Source organism: Hakea prostrata, chromosome 8 (assembly GCF_041222555.1).
Source record: "Hakea prostrata isolate BN-2017 chromosome 8, UWA_Hpros_2, whole genome shotgun sequence".
NCBI lineage: Eukaryota > Viridiplantae > Streptophyta > Magnoliopsida > Proteales > Proteaceae > Hakea > Hakea prostrata.
In genome coordinates, this window is record NC_142607.1 from 13,334,970 (window position 1) to 13,352,156 (window position 17,187).

Here is a 17,187-nt window from a genome sequence, read left to right on the forward strand (position 1 = left end):
GTTACTAAATATGGTAGATACAACAGACAGAAGGGCTAGTAATTGTCGCAAAGAATATTGAGATTTGAAAACTGCCAAACCATAGGTGGTCAAAACAACCAGAATGGATTACAAAACGTAATCCTATTTCTGAAAAAGTACAACATATATTAACAATCAAAAGGTGTATGGCTAAAGGTGTCATTACATTGAACACAGGAAACAGCCCATAGAAAGTATTCTGGCTAACCACCCAAACTATTACAAGCCTACTATGAAGTCAAGGAATACAAGAATCCGTTCTGATTACCACAGCCCAAGCCTACTCGTCTTCAGAAGGAAAAGCTACATTGGTGTGTACATACATCCTGCATTCTAACACATCCTCATTTGATGAAGCTCAGCAATCATTCACCTTAGGCCTAACAATAATAAGAAAGAAAAGCAAAATGATTAGATAAGAGTAAATGGAAACAAAAAACATGTAAAGCAAACTTAGAACAGCAAGCCAATAGCTTCAATTAAAAAGAAAGGTAACCTTGCTGGCAATGTTGTTGGAGAGCCACTCCAACCCCTCATAGAGGCCCTCTCCAGAGGTTGCACAAGTACTCTGGATATACCTGGAAAAACAATAAAGGTTAGACCAAGCAAGAACATTGGGGGGGGGGGGGGGGGGGGGGGGAATACCGTTGCCAACAAAGAATTTAAGAAAAATGAGAAGACAATGCAATGGTACTCATTGGCGGGATGTAAACAGAAAAAAGAATGTCTTTTACCAGTGGCGCTGGCGGAGAGAGTGCAAGCCAAGCTTGTCGGTAATTTCAGCAGCATTCATTGCATTAGGAAGATCTTGCTTGTTAGCAAACACAAGCAAAACAGCATCTCGTAATTCATCCTGAAACCAGAATTCCCAAATTCAGAGCACTACCAAAGGAACAAACAAAGCTACAAGCAGGCATCTTAGATAGGTTTAGAAGAAGGTAACATAAGAATGGTTGACACTACCAGTCTACCATAGGCTTACCATGACATAAAGAGAAAAAGAAATCAGATGGCATGCCAAATGTTTTCACCCATAGTTATGATGACATGAGACCTAACTGAGATGCCGGAGGGGGAGGAAAAACTGGGGAAACCGAAACATAATTTTTTTCCCATTTGGCCAAGGATTTTATACCTCAGTTTTAGAAAAAGCTGTGCTTATAAAACCTATACACCTCATTTATCACCTAGTCATGAAGCAGACTGCAGGTCCAATTGTGGTGAAAACTAATGAAGATACACCGTCTTGGACTTACCCAAACCTAGTTGGGTATGCAGATAGAGAACCAGTCTAGTTAACAATTTTGGGTCCAACATCATTCTAGGAATTTAAGTTGTCTGGGGAAATGATGCCCTTCTGTTTTGTTACGGCTCCCTCACCCCCCACCCCCCAAAAGGAGAAGTTTTCGTTTAATTTATATTCATTTTCGAAGTTATAGTTGTCAGTAAAGAATATTTGATTTCCTATTCTTTTTAGTTCCCTTATTTGAATTAAACTTCCTAGTTAGAGTCTTGTTTAGAAGTCTACTATTTTTATTTATTAACAACGTAACTCCCCATTATCAGACACAGGTTTGAGGTGATGTTTCTGGTTATCGTTAGAAAGCCTATCTGTGCATATGCAAATCCCAAACACCCCCTTCCCCTTTCTTTTTCTTCCCCCCCCCCCCCCAATGTATCATCCACTCCCCTGGAAATCTGATTTCTTCAAGGTTTCCCCATTCTTCCTCCAGCAACAACTATAGCATATACATAAAACAGTAGATTGAACGTTTACTTCTCATCTAGACATAACCTTCTCCTGATGATACATACAATGAACCCACACCCCAATTCAGTTTCAAAATTTTGAAAACCCCAACCCGTTCTTTGTCATCTTTATTGTCCAGGATCAAATGTCATCCAATTGGCAAAGCATCGAGGTTGCCCCATCATGAACAGTGATGAAAATCTGAAGAACAACCAACTCACAAGAGAGGCCAGTATACTGTGGCCTGGTCACTAAGTTAATTTTAACTCTGTTTTAAATTATTTCTTTTATGTTAATAGTGGTCTCATGTATTACTCAATACAGGGTCAACTTAAGTTATTTCAATTTCTTTATTGTTAGTGGACTCTCCCAAACCACACCACCCCCACCCCCAAAAATATGTAAAAGCTTTTCCTATAGGTAACATTAACTGTGTTTTCAACGGTCACTAGCAGGAAATCAATGGCTACATTAGAGCCAAAATTTTCAATAAACAAAGACAAGCTGCTGCTCCTCTTCACCGTTAGTGAAGAAACCCTTGAATTCATTCAACCTGGGTACTTTTTTTTATTATGTAATCAAGGCTATTTGGTTTTTGATCAAGTTGCAGTCTGAAGCCTGAGCGTTCTCTTTTCTTTGTTCTTACTACTCAAATGTTTCAAGTAAGAACGATTCTGATTTTCAGCAAATCATTCTTATTTCCTGCAGTCAGATTGAACTCTTTAATCATATGCTAGTCTTTGTTTTTAGCGTGAATTAGAATCAGAATAATCTAGCTATTAGAATAACTTCAAATTATTAGACAATGAGAATGGGTTCTTCACTTTCAAAAGAAGGAAGCACTACCCAAACTTTACTAGTATTCCTAACCTGTAGCAGAGTAAAATAATTTCAAAAAGCAAACAGGCGATTTAGAAGTGGGAAATGCAACAAGAGCATCACGATAGGGTCTGATGACACATTTCCAATATCATTGCATATGATAAGAGTTCAAAGCTCTAAATTAAATCTAGCCAATATAACCAAAACCCAACACATATTTTAGTATAAAGCCATTAGTCAAAAGAGGAGCAGAAACAAAAAGGAGAGAAACCACAGGTGAAAGGCACAATTGACCCAATCCCAACATCAAACCATGTAAAGTATAACACAAATTTCTAAGTTTAACAATATCATTTGAGTAAGATATGGTTAGATGAAAACAAGAATGCCACCAATCTTAGTATAGAAAAACCCAATATAATGGAGCAAGTTTACAATGAGAAACCCGAAAGAAAAAAAAAAAAAAAAAAAAAAAAATGAAAAAGCAGACAAAAATGGAAGAACACAATGGGAAGAAGAACCTTAAAGGTTGAAAAGGAGAAGAAAGCAACTTACCCAAGCTTAAGGGAGATGCAAAAATGGAGTGGCCAAACCACTCAGCTGTAGGACCCAAAACGTGGAAAAGAAGAAGACATGAAGATGGGTAGAAAGCCCCAATTTATTTGTAATGGGATCGAACACCCCCACTCTCCATATCCCTGAATAAAGATAAATTTGAAAAAAAATTTGGGATTACAACCGGAAGAAGGTGCCGATTGGGAAAGAAATTGGAATATAATTCATATAGTTGCATTATACTATATTTTTATGAATCTGATGGCTCAATCTTCTAAATAAACTAAGAATATAGGAGTATTACTTAAAACAATTAGATTCCGAATTTACGAGTGCCACCCCTACTGGTGAAGTCTAAGAACTAGATGTAATTTGTGGATCTTGCCTAGTTCAGATTCATGATAAGGAGCTGAGCGCATACCTTTTAGAGCTTAATATGACAAAGTTCGATGTGATTTTAGAAATGGATTGGTTATCTACTTATTGAGCAAAGGTATTATGCGATAAGAAACAAACTATACTTAGGAGATATAGATACACAGTAATAGAAATATAGAAGTGACAAGACTAGAAAACCAAGAAAGGTAGTGATTTCTGTAATACAAGCAAAGAAGCTAATAAAGGATGGTTGTCCAAAACATTTAGCCACAGTTTAGACACATCAGCTAAGCTTAAGCCTTAAAGGGATTAGTCGTGGTAAAGAATACAATATTTAAACCCTTTTGAGTCATCAAGTCCATGAAATTTCTGGGACGGAATTTCTTTTTAGGGGGAGAGAAATGTAACAATTGCACCCTAAAATTCCAGTCTTATCTAAACTATTGATTTTAATTCACAAACCAACTCAAACAAGTGAACCTTGGGTCGACTTCACTAAACCAGTAAATGAACCACCGAATAACCCTGATAGGAAAGTCATTCCGAAGAAGTATAATTTGATTATTTAGAAATTTAATTCTCTCTTGTTAAAGTCAACATAAGTTATAGTAATAAAATAATCACTTCAATGCTGATATTAACAACATGCATCGGCCTGAATCAAAAAAGGGTACCAACATCCTGAAAGAGCTAACAATACAATAATTGAGTTAAAAGTATAATAAAGATAACCCTAAATTCATATTTGGCCAAACTCCAATTGAGCAAATTTATGTGTGAAATTTTAGGACAAAAAAAAAAAAAATGCATTTTACACACTTAAAGTGGAGCTACCTTGGGTTTTATGTTGTTTTTGCAAATTTTAGGGTTTCAGCATATATTTGAAATTTTGGGTATGAAACATGCAATTTTATATATCAAGAGATCCATCCAAATTTTCAAGTGCAAAGAGGGCCTAATGGGCTAAAGATGCGATTATGAGTCAACTCCAAGAATATCTTAGAAATAAATAAGCCAATTTTGATGTACGGCTGAGATTAATTAGAATATTTTATTTTATTTTACTTTAATTATAATTAAAAAAATATTGGTGAATGTATAGGACCCACAAGTAGTCAAAGATCAGCATCTTATATTTTCTTTCCATAGATTTTCTAGAAGATTTTATTTATTTCCCTAATTATTTTTCTCTCTCCTCCCACTTTCTATTTCTTTTACTTTATTATTTCCTTAATAACCCACTTCTTTTTTATTAATATATATATATATATATATATATATATATATATATATATATATATATATTTCTCTCTCTTTCCTCCCTCTTCCTTCTCCACGTTTCTAACGTTACCTTATTTATTTTTCTTTTCTTCCACTCATTCTCTCATTCTCTCATTCCTCTCTCTCTCTCTCTCTCTGTCTCTCTCTCTCTCTCTCTCTCTCTCTCCCCTTACATTCTCAAACAAATTTTTTTCCTTTATTCTTTTTAACTCTTATTTCTTTATTTATTCAATTATCATTATTTTTTTCTTTTCATTATTTCTACCTCATTCACAATCTCTTATAAATACCATATCTTCTTATACTTAAGTTACACTTCTTTTCTCTTTAATTTAAAAGTAACCGCATGTACACGGTATCGTGTAGCTAATGGATCGATCTTAGGGAGAAAATAAGTGTAACCAAGCTCTAAGAGGAAAATTAATAATAATAATGATAATTGAATAAATAAAGAAATAGGAGTTAAAAAAATAAAGAAAAAAAACTAAGAAAGAAAAAGAAAATAGTTTGAGAATGCACGGGGAGAGAGAGAGAATGAGTGGAAGAAAAGAAAAATAAAAAAATAAATATGGTAATGTATAAACATGGAAAAGGAAGAGGGAGGAAAAAGAAAAAAATATATTTATTTATAAAAAAGAAGTGGGTTTATTAAGGAAATAATAAAGTAAAAGAAATAGAAAGCGGAGAGAGAGAGAGAGAGAGCAAAATAATTAGAGAAATAAATAAAATCTAATAACATTAAATCTTCTAGAAAATCTATGAAAAAAAATATATAAAATCCTAATCTTGGACTACTAGTGGGTTACATACATACAACAATATTTTTTTCTTAATTACAATAAAGTAAAAAAAAAAATCCTAATTAATCTTAGCATTGGATCAAAATTGGCTTATTTGTTTATAAGATATTCTTGGAGTTGACGTATAATCACATCTTTAGCCCATCATGCTCAAATTAGGCCCTTTTCGCACTTCGAAAGGATCTCTTGATGTGTAAAATTGCATGTTTCATACACAAAACTTCAAATATTTACTCAAATCCTGAAAAATCTTAAAATATGCAAAAACAACATAAAACCCAAGGTATCACTCTTAATGTGTAAAATGCATGTTTTATGTCTTAAGATTTCACACATAAATGTACTCATCACCAATAATGCTTGTGGATCCCATATCCGATGAAATTAGACTAACCCCAATACGGGAAAATGATTAGCACAATTTTCCAAAGTCGGAGGTACAAATAATTGAACTCAAAGATAGGCCCATGAGAGAATTAAAGGGGACCATACATTGGTGGGACTATGAATCAATGAATACATATATACAATTGCTTAACTATTAACATAACAAGAGACAAAAGACAAAGTGGTTTGCAATTATATATAAAGCTTGAGTGCCAAAAAGGTGAGACACCTCACCTCTCACCACCTCTCATCTCATTTTTATTCCCCATGTAGAAGGCTAGGTGTGAGGAAAAAAACTTGGGTGGTGATTAATGATAAGGTTATAATATAATATAATATATATTAAGGTTAAAAATCTAAAGTAATAATCATTGCATGAGATATAATACTAATAAGGGAAAGAGAGAGAGAGAGTTTGGAGAGAAAATTAATCATTGGAGAAGAGAGAGAAAAGAGAAGAAATAAGAGGGTGTTGCATGTGATACAGCTAAAAGTGATCTCTAATTCCTTACTAATATTATATCTTATGCAATGATTACTACTTTAGATTTTAACCTTAATTATATCATATTCTAACATTATCATTAATCATCAGCCAAGCTCTTTATCTCATACCTTGCTTTCTACATGGGGCATAAGAATGAGATGGGAGGTGAGGTGCCCCACCTCCTTGCCACGTCAAGCTTTACATATTATTATTCACTTTGTCTCTAGTTATGTTAATAGTCAATTAATTGTAAAATTGCTTTTGACGTATGTGTGTGTGTGTGTGTGTGTAAATATATATATATATATACCTACCTTAACGCATAGTCCCACCATTGTATGGTCCCACTGGATTTTCACATGGAAATTGAGTTTAATTATTGGTAACTTTGAGTTTAGAAAATTGTACTAATCATTTTTACATATTTGGATTAATCTAATTCAATTAGATATAGAATCTACAGGCATTACCAAAAGATAAATCTAGGTTATCTTTATCATACTTTTAGTGCAATTATTGATGCTTGGTTAATTTAAGATGCTGGCATCCTTTTGTGTTTCGGTCCAGTTCATCATCGGTATCGACCACAGAATGTATGTCAAATTAGCACGAGAAAATTAAAAGCTAAATTTCTAATACCCCTCTTCGAAATGACTTTCCCACTAAGGGTATCCAGTGGTTCATTCATCTGTTCGATGATGTCCACTCGAAGTTCACCGGTCCAAATTGGTTTTATAGCTCAAAACCAAAGGTTCAAATTAGACTGCTATTTTGGGGTGCTGTATCCAAACCTCTTCAAGTCATCAGGAATGTCAAGAGAAAGGGGAACAGGGAATATGGAGAGAGTGGGGACGAAAATAAGAGAAAGAAAGAGAACAAAAAGGGGGGGGGGGGAAGAAGAAGAGTGCACATGCATGCACCAGCCACTCAAGCACTCAAAAAAAGTAAAGGGTGTTTAAAGAAGCAAATCCAACTAATAAAGGAAAACTGAGAAACCAAAGTTGAAGGAAATAAGATTCAAACAATTAACTCTAGCTCTAGCAATGCATCCCACTTTCTAAAATTCAAAGAGTAATACATTAACAAAATAAAATCATAATATTCTACTGGGCCCATGACACATGAAATAAATTCCTAATATTATACTGGACTCAGGACTCAATTTGAACCGGTTCATATTGATCTGCAAACCTGGGACTCAGATTTGGGTTGGTCCAAGCCAGCATATCTGCACTAGGAAGCCCTAATACTACTTGGTGGTCCCCACAGTTTTTCCCCCTTTCTTCTGGGTCTTTAATGTAAAACAGAAGAGTCAAAACCCCTTGTACCGAGCATATCAGCATTTACTGGTATGTGTCAGTAAGTCCCAAGCCATATCTGCCAATAAGCATCAAAGTCTCAAAAATCATCACTAAACCATTGGTTTATATGTATTGCATCATACAGCCCAATAGATATTGACACACATCAGATCCCAAATATCATACAGACTACAGAGCGATTCTTAATTACTTGCTCACAGGTTATCGTCAACAATGTGGCTGTTTCAATGTTACTTCCAAGGCTTGCGTGAGAACGCATGCCAACTGAGAAGCATCCACTGCCATAGTAGGCTTTTTTTTAGTGGCAGTAATTTGGAGGTAACTCATCCATGTTCAGTACCTCTAAAGTTTCACTTGCTATGAAAATGTATGTCGTGGTGTGCTACCTACAAAACTCCCATAAATCTTACTCTGCAGACCTTGGATGTTTGATATTGATGTGAAGGTTTGGCCAAAAAGAACTATGGGTGTTTAAGTTCACTGGAAGACATCCTATCTTTCACCTATTAATATTTCAGTGGAGATCCACAAGCACCAGTAACTGAAGATCAATCAGAAGAGTGTTAATACTGCAAAGACATTAATCATCCCACCAACAGAGTCATCCAATCAAGTCAGGGTTCCAAAATGATTTCACTTCTTGCAACTAGAAGTAACCTCAGAACCAGAACTCAAGTACTCCAAGCCTGTACGTTTCAGATTTTTCACATTTGGTACCTAATGAAGAGTACTGAAAGGAAGATGTCTCACCAAAAGAGTTCATTCAATCAAGAAAATATTCCAAAATAATTTTAGCTCGTTAGTGGAAGTAACCCTCAACCAGAGATCGAGCTCTCCAAGCTTATTATAGATTTTAGATTTTTCAAATTTGGAGCCTAACAAGCTACCAAATGAGTTGTCTCCCATGTGTACCATACAAACAAAAGGGAAGATCATAATTCCATGAAGAGAAGTCATCTCAACAGCCCAGCCTATGGAAATGATTCTTCTTGGTGGTCCCCTTTTTTTTTTTCTTTTTTTTTGGTTTAAAAGATGACTAAAACCCTTTGTGCTGAGCATATCAGCATATACTGGTGCAGTATCTCTCAAGCCATATCTGCCCATAAGCATCAAAGTCCCAAAAGTCATCACTAAACTACGGGTTGATATCTATTGGATCATACAGCCCAACACATATTGACACATAATAGATCCCAAATACCATACAGACTACAGGGCAATTCTTAAATACTTGCTCACAGGTTATTGTCAACAATGTGGCTGTGTCAATGTTACTTCCGAGGCTTGTGTGAGAACACATGCCAACTGAGAAGCATCCACAACCATATTAGGCTTTTTTTTAGTGGCAGTAGTTTGGAGGTAACTCGGTAATGTTCAGTACCTCTAAATTTTCACTTGCTATGAAAATGTATGCTGTGGTGTGCTACCTAGGAAATTCCCATAAATCTTATGCTGCAGACATTGGGCGTGATAATGACATGATGGTTCGGCCAAAAAGAACTATGTGTTTGAGTTCAACGGAAGACATTCTATCTTCCACCTATCAACCAGAGACCCAGCTCTCCAAGCTTATTATAGATTTTAGATTTTTCAAATTTGAAGTCTAACGAGCTACCAAATGAGTTGTCTCCTATGTGTACCATACAAACAAAAGGGAAGATGATAATTCCATGAAGAGAAGTCATCTCAACAGCCAGTGGTAATGGTTTCTTCTTACCCTCTCACGCTCCCTCATCTCTCAAGTCACATTGCGAACAATAACAATGGACTCAAGATAGGTAATAACATGGAAATAAGAACTTACACTATAACTACATCTATTATGGCTGATATTTTTCCCATTAGTAACAGATGCACAGATCAATCAACTTCATCAATGATGCCTGCAACCAAATTGCATACACCCGGAAAGAAAGTAAGCCAAATAGAAATATACCTCATTCAACATCCTATGCAACTCATCCCTAGCCTCAACAACTCGATCTCTGTCATTGCTATCCACCACAAAGATCAGACCCTGTGTGTTTTGGAAGTAGTGCCTCCACAGTGGGCGGATCTGCATTATTAAAGAAGAAACTTTTACCAGCCCACATACAATATTTCGGCTTTAACTTCTAGGTGATAAAGAAGAATACTTAATCATTTAAGCTACAAAAATAGATTCAAGTGCGTCCAGAACAAAAATAAAGCATTAGTCTAAACTCAAGTCAAAGAATGTCTAGATGTATAGAGAAAATTCATATCTTGATCAGAAGAAGAAGGTAATTACCTTATCCTGACCACCAACATCCCAAACAGTGAAGCTGATGTTCTTGTATTCAACTGTCTCCACATTGAACCCTGAGAATAATTGCTATGGCATGTTATAAAGGCTCACAATTACATTTGAATTGGACCAAAGCTAGTTCTTGGTTTGGAAAGTTCCAATTAAATAACTTCATGAATGTAAGAACCTCTAGTGGAGATCAAAATAGTTGGAAGGAGATTATCTACTCCCTACAAAGGGGAGCCAACTTATAATAGAAGGCAAGAAAGTGAACTAGATTTATAAAGTCCGAGATATTCTAGCAAAGGACATAGAGCACTTCTAGAATGACCCAAATAATTATAATGGAGTCAAAGACTATAAAGAGAGCTTCTTGAAAGATTCACAGGGATATTTTGTAATTCTTTTCCAGTCTCCATGTTTTTATCGTCTTCTTGCTTCAAAAAAATTGGTATGATTATGCATTTTAACTTCATTACAACCTGTTATAACCAATCAAATGATCTATAAAAGTTAAAAGATTAACTAATGGAAAAAAAAAAGGAGGTTCAATGATAAGGATGTCAGCAAATAGCAAGCCCTTTTTTCACCCAAAATTCCACCTTTAAGGAGAAAGAGGGCTACCTGGTCGTGTGCAGTGCATGGACTCTGCGCCCAGACATAGAGTTGCATGAAATGGCCGCCTTACCCTCCAGAATTTCCACCATTCCCTGTGGCAAGGCGATCATTTCGATGGCCCTTTGTTAGAATGCAAGGGCTGCACACAGCACACAACCATGTATACTTTTCATCAACAATAAGACTAAATTGAAATGAAATTTTTGGACTTCTATGTTGCTGATAATTTCCATAAACAGAAGTTCTGAAAACAACCTACACCTCAATTCAATATGGGAAGCAAACCAAAAAGCAAAGTAAACAAATATATACACATAATTAATCCTGCACTACGGCAACTTCGATAAATATAAACTTACCAATGGTTGGAATTGTTGTGACAATTTCTCCAAGCTTGAGCTTATACAATATGGTGGTCTTACCAGCAGCATCAAGACCAACCATCAGAATACGCATCTCTCTCTTGGCAAAAAGCCGGCTAAAAAGCTTTGTGAAACTCAGCCCCATGTTTTGTCGTAGCTTATGTCCCTTCAAAGTTAAGGCGACAGAAAAGCTAAAATCAGAGTCAGACAAGGAAGAATCAGAATAATACAAGGGGAAAAAAAAAAAGAAAAGAAACCAAAATTTCATCATCTCAACCGGATCACAGGACCAACTCTTAACTTCGGAAAATAAAATCATCTACAACAAGTTCAACAAAATTAAAGAATCGGAAACGTATTGAAATATGTGGAGCAATCCTACAGGCTACAACCCTAAAGCAAGCTAAAAGTCTTCGGAAGCCTCTTATTAACCAAAAATGAAGATCAAATGATGAATTGAGACATAATATCCATTTGATAAGTTATCCACTCAAAACATATCTAAACACCAGCGAGATTAAAACGAACCCCTATCCTATACCAAACACATAATCTCAAAAGGAAACAAGAAATCATCAAACAGATACAAGGAGGAAAACTAAAACATAGTCACAATCTAAGCCTCCAAGAAAGAACAGAAGTCAAAAAAAAAACCTCAAGAATCCCCAAATCAGCACAAAACAAAATTCACAACTGATGATTTTGAAGAGTGATACAGAGTGTAAACACGGAGATTATTTACAGAAATCAGAATTGAACATACCGATGACCAGCTTAAGATTGAAATGAAGAAATTCAAGGCTATCAAAGCTAAGAAAAAAAGTTTACCTTTGGAAAGCTGAAGAGTTGGGAGAGAGGGGAGAGAGAGAATGGGGAAGAGAAGAAGAATGAAGCCTCACACCAACGCGCAGAATGAGGCGTGAGAGGTCGAGGGAGGGCGATTAGATGAGTTTTCTCATTTATTATGTGGGTGGTGGTCAGTGGTACGGGGAAAGGAAAACCTTGAAAGACTAAAACATCCTTTACTTTGAAGTTAATAACATAATAATTCCTCCTTTAATCCTAGAAATCGTATGATACTTTCTTTGACCAAAAAAATCATATCATAATTTCTTTGACCAAAAAAAATCGAATAGTTGACCATGACCCCAAACTAGAATTAGAAGTCTAGAAGACGGTGGTAGCCAACATGGTCAACCGTCAACCAATTACCGATTCCTCATTCATTTGCCAAAATTGGCGGCTTACTTCTGCTGAGTTGGCCACCCATGTCATTGTATCAAGGTTTTCAAGCTTCTCATGGGGCGTTTTTGGAGACGAAGCCATTTTATGGAACTTGACTTGATAAAAATTAATTTCAGACATAAAGATGCATCTAGGAGATACGAAGATGGAAGAAAGATGTGATAGAACAAAAATTCAAATATTAAGGCTGCTGTTTGTTTGCTGGAATAAAGATAGGGTAAAAAAAAAAAGAAGTGAGAAAATTCTTGAAAAAAATGTAGATTTCTTACTTTTCCTTTAAATCTCAAGATGGTAGATTGTTTGATTATTTGGGTGGAAAAGTGAGAGATAAGTTTCCTTAAATTAAGGAAACTTGTCATGATGTGGCAGCCCAACTTTCCCACCCCATGCCATTTTAAAACTCCACATATTTGGTGAGACTTTGTGGAAAAGTTGAGAAAAGTAAAAAGTGGGACCCATTATTATTACTTTTTCACAAAATCCTTTCATTTTCTTTCTTTCTCCCTCACCCCACTACACATGGGGCCCACATGTTTTTTTCTCCACTCCACCTTTGCAAACAAACACAGCCTAAGCCTCCTCAGTCTCTTCAGTTTTACTAATGTTACATAAGAGATTATAATCATTCCACCATAAGCACTTCCATTGATAATTTAATTCAAATACAAAGAATTTTGGTTTTAACTATTCACTTTGCATTTTAGTGATATCACTTTTAACATGCGAGTTTTGAAATAAAGAATGATTCGGATGATTATTATTGTTATGCATAAATGTAGTTGTCCGGTTGAATAATAAAACTTACCATTAAATTTATTGAATGAAATTTGAACCATTTCTAATGGACAATCCATATTTAATCCTATCAAATTTAATGGTAGAATTTGTATGAGCGTTCAAGCAATTTACACGGCTGTTCAGCCACCAGTTTTCCTTATTATTATTTGAGAAGAATGTCTTTACTTTTTAACTTAAAAAATAATAAATTTGGTACAAAGTGATTTGTATCGTGGTAAAAAGACCTACATCGACAACAAGACAGAGAATAGATGGAAACTTTAGGGTCAAAGATACGAGGAGGGAAAAAAGAAACAATCTCACAAAATATACATGTTTAGCGAAGCTTTATATGCTTTTCTTTCTCCCATTAAGATGAGATGGATCTTCTCACAACTAATATCCATAATCCATTGCACAAAAGGTTCAGCAGCTCAAATACCCTTGGGCCAAAATAAAATATGGCTTTCATGTTTCTTGCTATGGAAGTTGGGTACTTGGGTGGAAGTATTTTAAGTATTCCGTTCTTTCTTGGAAAAATTATGTGATTAGTTACTTTCAGATTTCCCTCAACTTATCATTTAACAAAACTAGCTAAAACTGAATTTGCATTTACAAAACTAATCAAAATAGTGATTTTTCATCATTTGGACAAATTTAACCCCTAAAACTAACCAAACTAAAGAGGAAAAATTAGTATTTTGTCCAAAACGAAAAAGTAATTAATTTTTCATACCCTTTGGACATTTTCATCCCATATTGGTATAATCAATTTTAAAGGAAAAAATATCCAAATGGATAAAAAATCACTATTGTGGTTAGTTTTGTAAATACATACTCAATTTTAGCTAGTTTTGTTAAGTGAAACTTTCAGCAGTTATTTTTGTAAAAACAAAACTTAAAATTAACTAATCATTGTTTCTTTAGATGACAAGAGAAATTTATAAAATTACGCACAATTACAGAAAGTGTTTTACTGTTTTCCTTTACTGTTTCCCTAGTTCTGCGAAATCAAATTCTCAAGAGCTAAACTAGCCATGTCAAGAAACCACTTCTTCAAAAACTGATTCCCAGAACACGTAAACAAAAGCATCAGTAGTTTATTAAATACTCTACTAGTAATAAAAGATGTACTTCTGCTTGGCCTATGTGCAAGGCCTTACCTTTGTTCCCAAAGAGACTTTCCAAATCTCTCCTCAATATCTCCTCTTGACCCTCCCTCGTAAAATTCAACATTTTCATTCCCTGCTTGACCTGTCAGATGAAAAAAAAAGCAGAAGATCTATATAAACCTCTATATTAAATATCGATTCAATTCTTTTAATTCTCTGACAGTTCTCCCAATAGTGAGTGCCAATATTGACATCAAATTACATTTCCATCAAAGTATACCCACCCCTAATACTTGTCGGCTTATGAACTAGTACTAGATTAGTAACAATGTTTAGAAATTCTACTCTCAAGTGAACTTCAATAATCAACTGGCGACTAATTTCAAAGCATACCCACCACACTCACTACCACAGTGCCCTCTTGGCTGGCATTTAAATTAGGCATTTGAACCTAAATTTGGATGTCTTAGCAGCACCAGCAGAGATGGTCTGATCCTGTCCCATATCAGTATCCCCAGATTGGTGCTGACAAACTCTGATATGAATCAGCCGATACAGCAGTCATTCCCATAACTCGAAACCTTGATGGTTCAAGGATAAGGTTGAAACCAAGGATTTTCTTGCACTGGATGCTCGATGTTAAATGGATGTTCATTGCACATTCGTCAGTGACTGTTCCTACATCCACCATTGCCTATTGCAGTAAACCCCAAGTGCCTTCAGAAATTTGGTCCCATCTACACAGACCAAGTAATTTGATGGTTTCTCATCTTTCAGATGCATTTCATAAGGAAGATTAACAATAACACATAATTGGGGAAAATAAAATCAAACCTCACTGAAGCATCAGTACAAAATGAATTGGAAGAGGGGGGAGAACAGGTGCTAGTCATTCCCAACACCATGGTGTTGGTAAAGGAATGGTAGTTTACCACAAAAGCGGTTAATAAGACAAATGTTCACAAACGCTAAACATTAACAATACAAAAAGAAAATTCTTAAGCAAGCTATAAAAAGCAAAGTCGCTTCTCCATCAAATAAAAATTCTTAACGATCTATGGAAACACGAATTCATAACCGAGAAGGGATGCAGACAACAAAAGCATTTACCAGAACATACTGCATATATCCATAGAGGTTAGACAAGGAGAACTTTTTTTTTTTTTTTTGGATGAATAAATAAATCCATTAAAGACAAAAATTCGAACATACAACGGAGCGAGAAATGGTGAAGCTAAAGCGAAAAGACATAGCAACTACAACATACCCAAAAGACAAGGGCTAGACAGAGACCAAAGAACACTATTTTGCGGATTTTCTTCTTCTTTTTCTTTGAAACCTTGCGCTCAATCATGAAGTCGTCACTGTAAGGGTTGGGCCCTTTAGAAGGACGGTTACTTCTTCTACATCTTGCACTGTCAAGATCGGGCGATTGGAGGGGGGGTAGGAGACACAATAGTGCTCAGAGGGGTTCAAATTTATGGCTGAAGATAAGGCAGGGTTGTCCGTGGATGAGGCGTGAGAGAGAGAGTAAGTGAGGGGATTGGAAGAATGGGCCGAAGGGTTTATAAGAATAGGACCATGGGGCAAAGAGTGAGAAGAGGGGCTTGGGCCAGTAAGGTTGGGCACAAGGGGAGAAGGGCCCACGGTGGAACAAGTAGGAGGGGGTAAAATAGGAAGGATATTTTTATCAAGGATAGGATTGAGAGAAGAGGACGAAGGGTTGAAGGGAGGGCAAAGAAGTCGTTAATCAAAGAGGGAATATGGAAAGGCGGTGAAGGGAACTCTGAGATATCAGAGGCAAAATTTTCACCGAAGAGGGAGGGGAGATCTCGAGGGTCAAGAGAGGACATCGGCAACTTCTGAATGGGAAGGTTAAAGGAGAGAAATTTTCAGAAGGAGAGGAAGGCGCTGCAGTCCAGGCTTCGTCAGTGATCGCAGAAGCATTGACTGCAGTGGGCTGACAAAAATTCTCGGAAGGAGACACGATCTGGATTGATGTGCAAGGAGAGGTCGCTGTCCGATTTCTTCTCCGGTAAGTGTGGGCTACCGGTGGCGATCGAGCACCATCATCAGAGGGCGAAATTTTACAAGAAACAGTGGCAGCGGCAGCTTCTACAGAGCCTTCATCAGCAGTGGTAGCAGTAGATCTTTCTTGATCTTGATTAACAGCTTCATCTATAGCATCTAGGACAACAGCAACAGAGTCTTCAAGAACTTGATCGATAACGATTGGAGAGGGATTTGAGACTCCAATTCTTGAAATGGCGGCAGCCGTGGAAGAATCGGTCAGATTCAAGTCAGCAGTAAATTTTTCAAGGACATCGATCGGCTTCAAAGGAACTTGAGGGATCAAGGCCATCTTCTCTACCGAAGAGTCAGCGTGAGGCAGAGTTGCAGAAAATTTTGAGGCTCTGAGATATGCTTTAGAGGGTCCAAGATGGCAGGAGCCGAGACAGTAGATGAGCATGATACATCTTCGTGACCAAAAGAAGAGCATCGATCACATCGCAGAGGCACCCAATCATAATTGATGGTTTGATTGTACTTCAAGCCATTGTCGTCAGCGATGGAAACAGTTGTCGGGAGATGTTTGGCGGCAGGGAAGTCTACGCAAATGCGAGCGTAAGAGAGTCTTTCCATTCTAATGGTTTTGGCATCAGTACGCAAGGGCTTTCCCAAAGCAGATCCAATACGGCTGAGGCAGTCTGAATTCCAGAATTCGAGCGGCAGTCCAGGGAGGTTAATCCATAGGGGAAGGGAGTTGAAATTGACTCTACGAAGCAGAGAGGAGGGGGACCAAGGCTTGATGAAGATCTGGGACTTTCCAACAAACCATGGTGATCCCTTCAGAGCTTGAGAATGACAGTTTGGCGACGAAAAATTGAAAAGAAAAATACCAGCTTCTATCAGGTAGGTATCCATAAGCCCACTTGCATTCCATTGTTTGGTAAGAGAGGACTTAACGATGTTAAGAGGGGGAACAGGGCCAAGAAACTGGCTG

At 36.5% G+C, this 17,187-nt stretch overlaps 2 protein-coding genes across 3 annotated transcripts; both read right to left on the reverse strand.

Annotated features, from left to right (window-relative positions):
• Nucleotides 1–57: 57 nt before the first annotated feature.
• Nucleotides 58–11,963, reverse strand: LOC149007037 (ADP-ribosylation factor). Of its 2 annotated transcripts, none has more exons than XM_089164755.1 (7): nucleotides 11,878–11,963; nucleotides 11,047–11,215; nucleotides 10,073–10,143; nucleotides 9,740–9,859; nucleotides 756–874; nucleotides 518–599; nucleotides 58–401 (listed from the first exon to the last, which is right to left on the reverse strand). In XM_089164755.1, the coding sequence occupies exons 2-7, from the start codon at nucleotides 11,192–11,194 to the stop codon at nucleotides 396–398; spliced, it is 546 nt and encodes a 181-aa protein (XP_089020881.1). In that variant the 5' UTR covers nucleotides 11,195–11,215; nucleotides 11,878–11,963; the 3' UTR covers nucleotides 58–395. The 2 variants fall into 2 exon arrangements, with proteins under 2 accessions (XP_089020881.1, XP_089020882.1); XM_089164756.1 differs by having other exon boundaries at nucleotides 11,047–11,240; nucleotides 11,878–11,961.
• Nucleotides 11,964–16,550: 4,587 nt separating this feature from the next.
• LOC149007038 (uncharacterized) lies at nucleotides 16,551–17,108 on the reverse strand. Its single transcript, XM_089167009.1, has one exon. The coding sequence runs from the start codon at nucleotides 17,106–17,108 to the stop codon at nucleotides 16,551–16,553; it is 558 nt and encodes a 185-aa protein (XP_089023135.1).
• Nucleotides 17,109–17,187: the final 79 nt, after the last annotated feature.

Excerpts from the sequence above, each read along its gene's own strand:
- LOC149007037 (XM_089164755.1), bottom strand. The coding sequence starts at position 11,194 with ATGGGGCTGAGTTTCACAAAGCTTTTTAGCCGGCTTTTTGCCAAGAGA. Across the intron at positions 9,860-10,072 it reads ATGTTGGTGGTCAGGATAAG|ATCCGCCCACTGTGGAGGCA; the intron begins GTAATTACCTTC and ends TTAATAATGCAG. Across the intron at positions 600-755 it reads TCTCTCCGCCAGCGCCACTG|GTATATCCAGAGTACTTGTG; the intron begins GTAAAAGACATT and ends TTGTTTTTCCAG.
- LOC149007038 (XM_089167009.1), bottom strand. The coding sequence starts at position 17,108 with ATGGATACCTACCTGATAGAAGCTGGTATTTTTCTTTTCAATTTTTCG.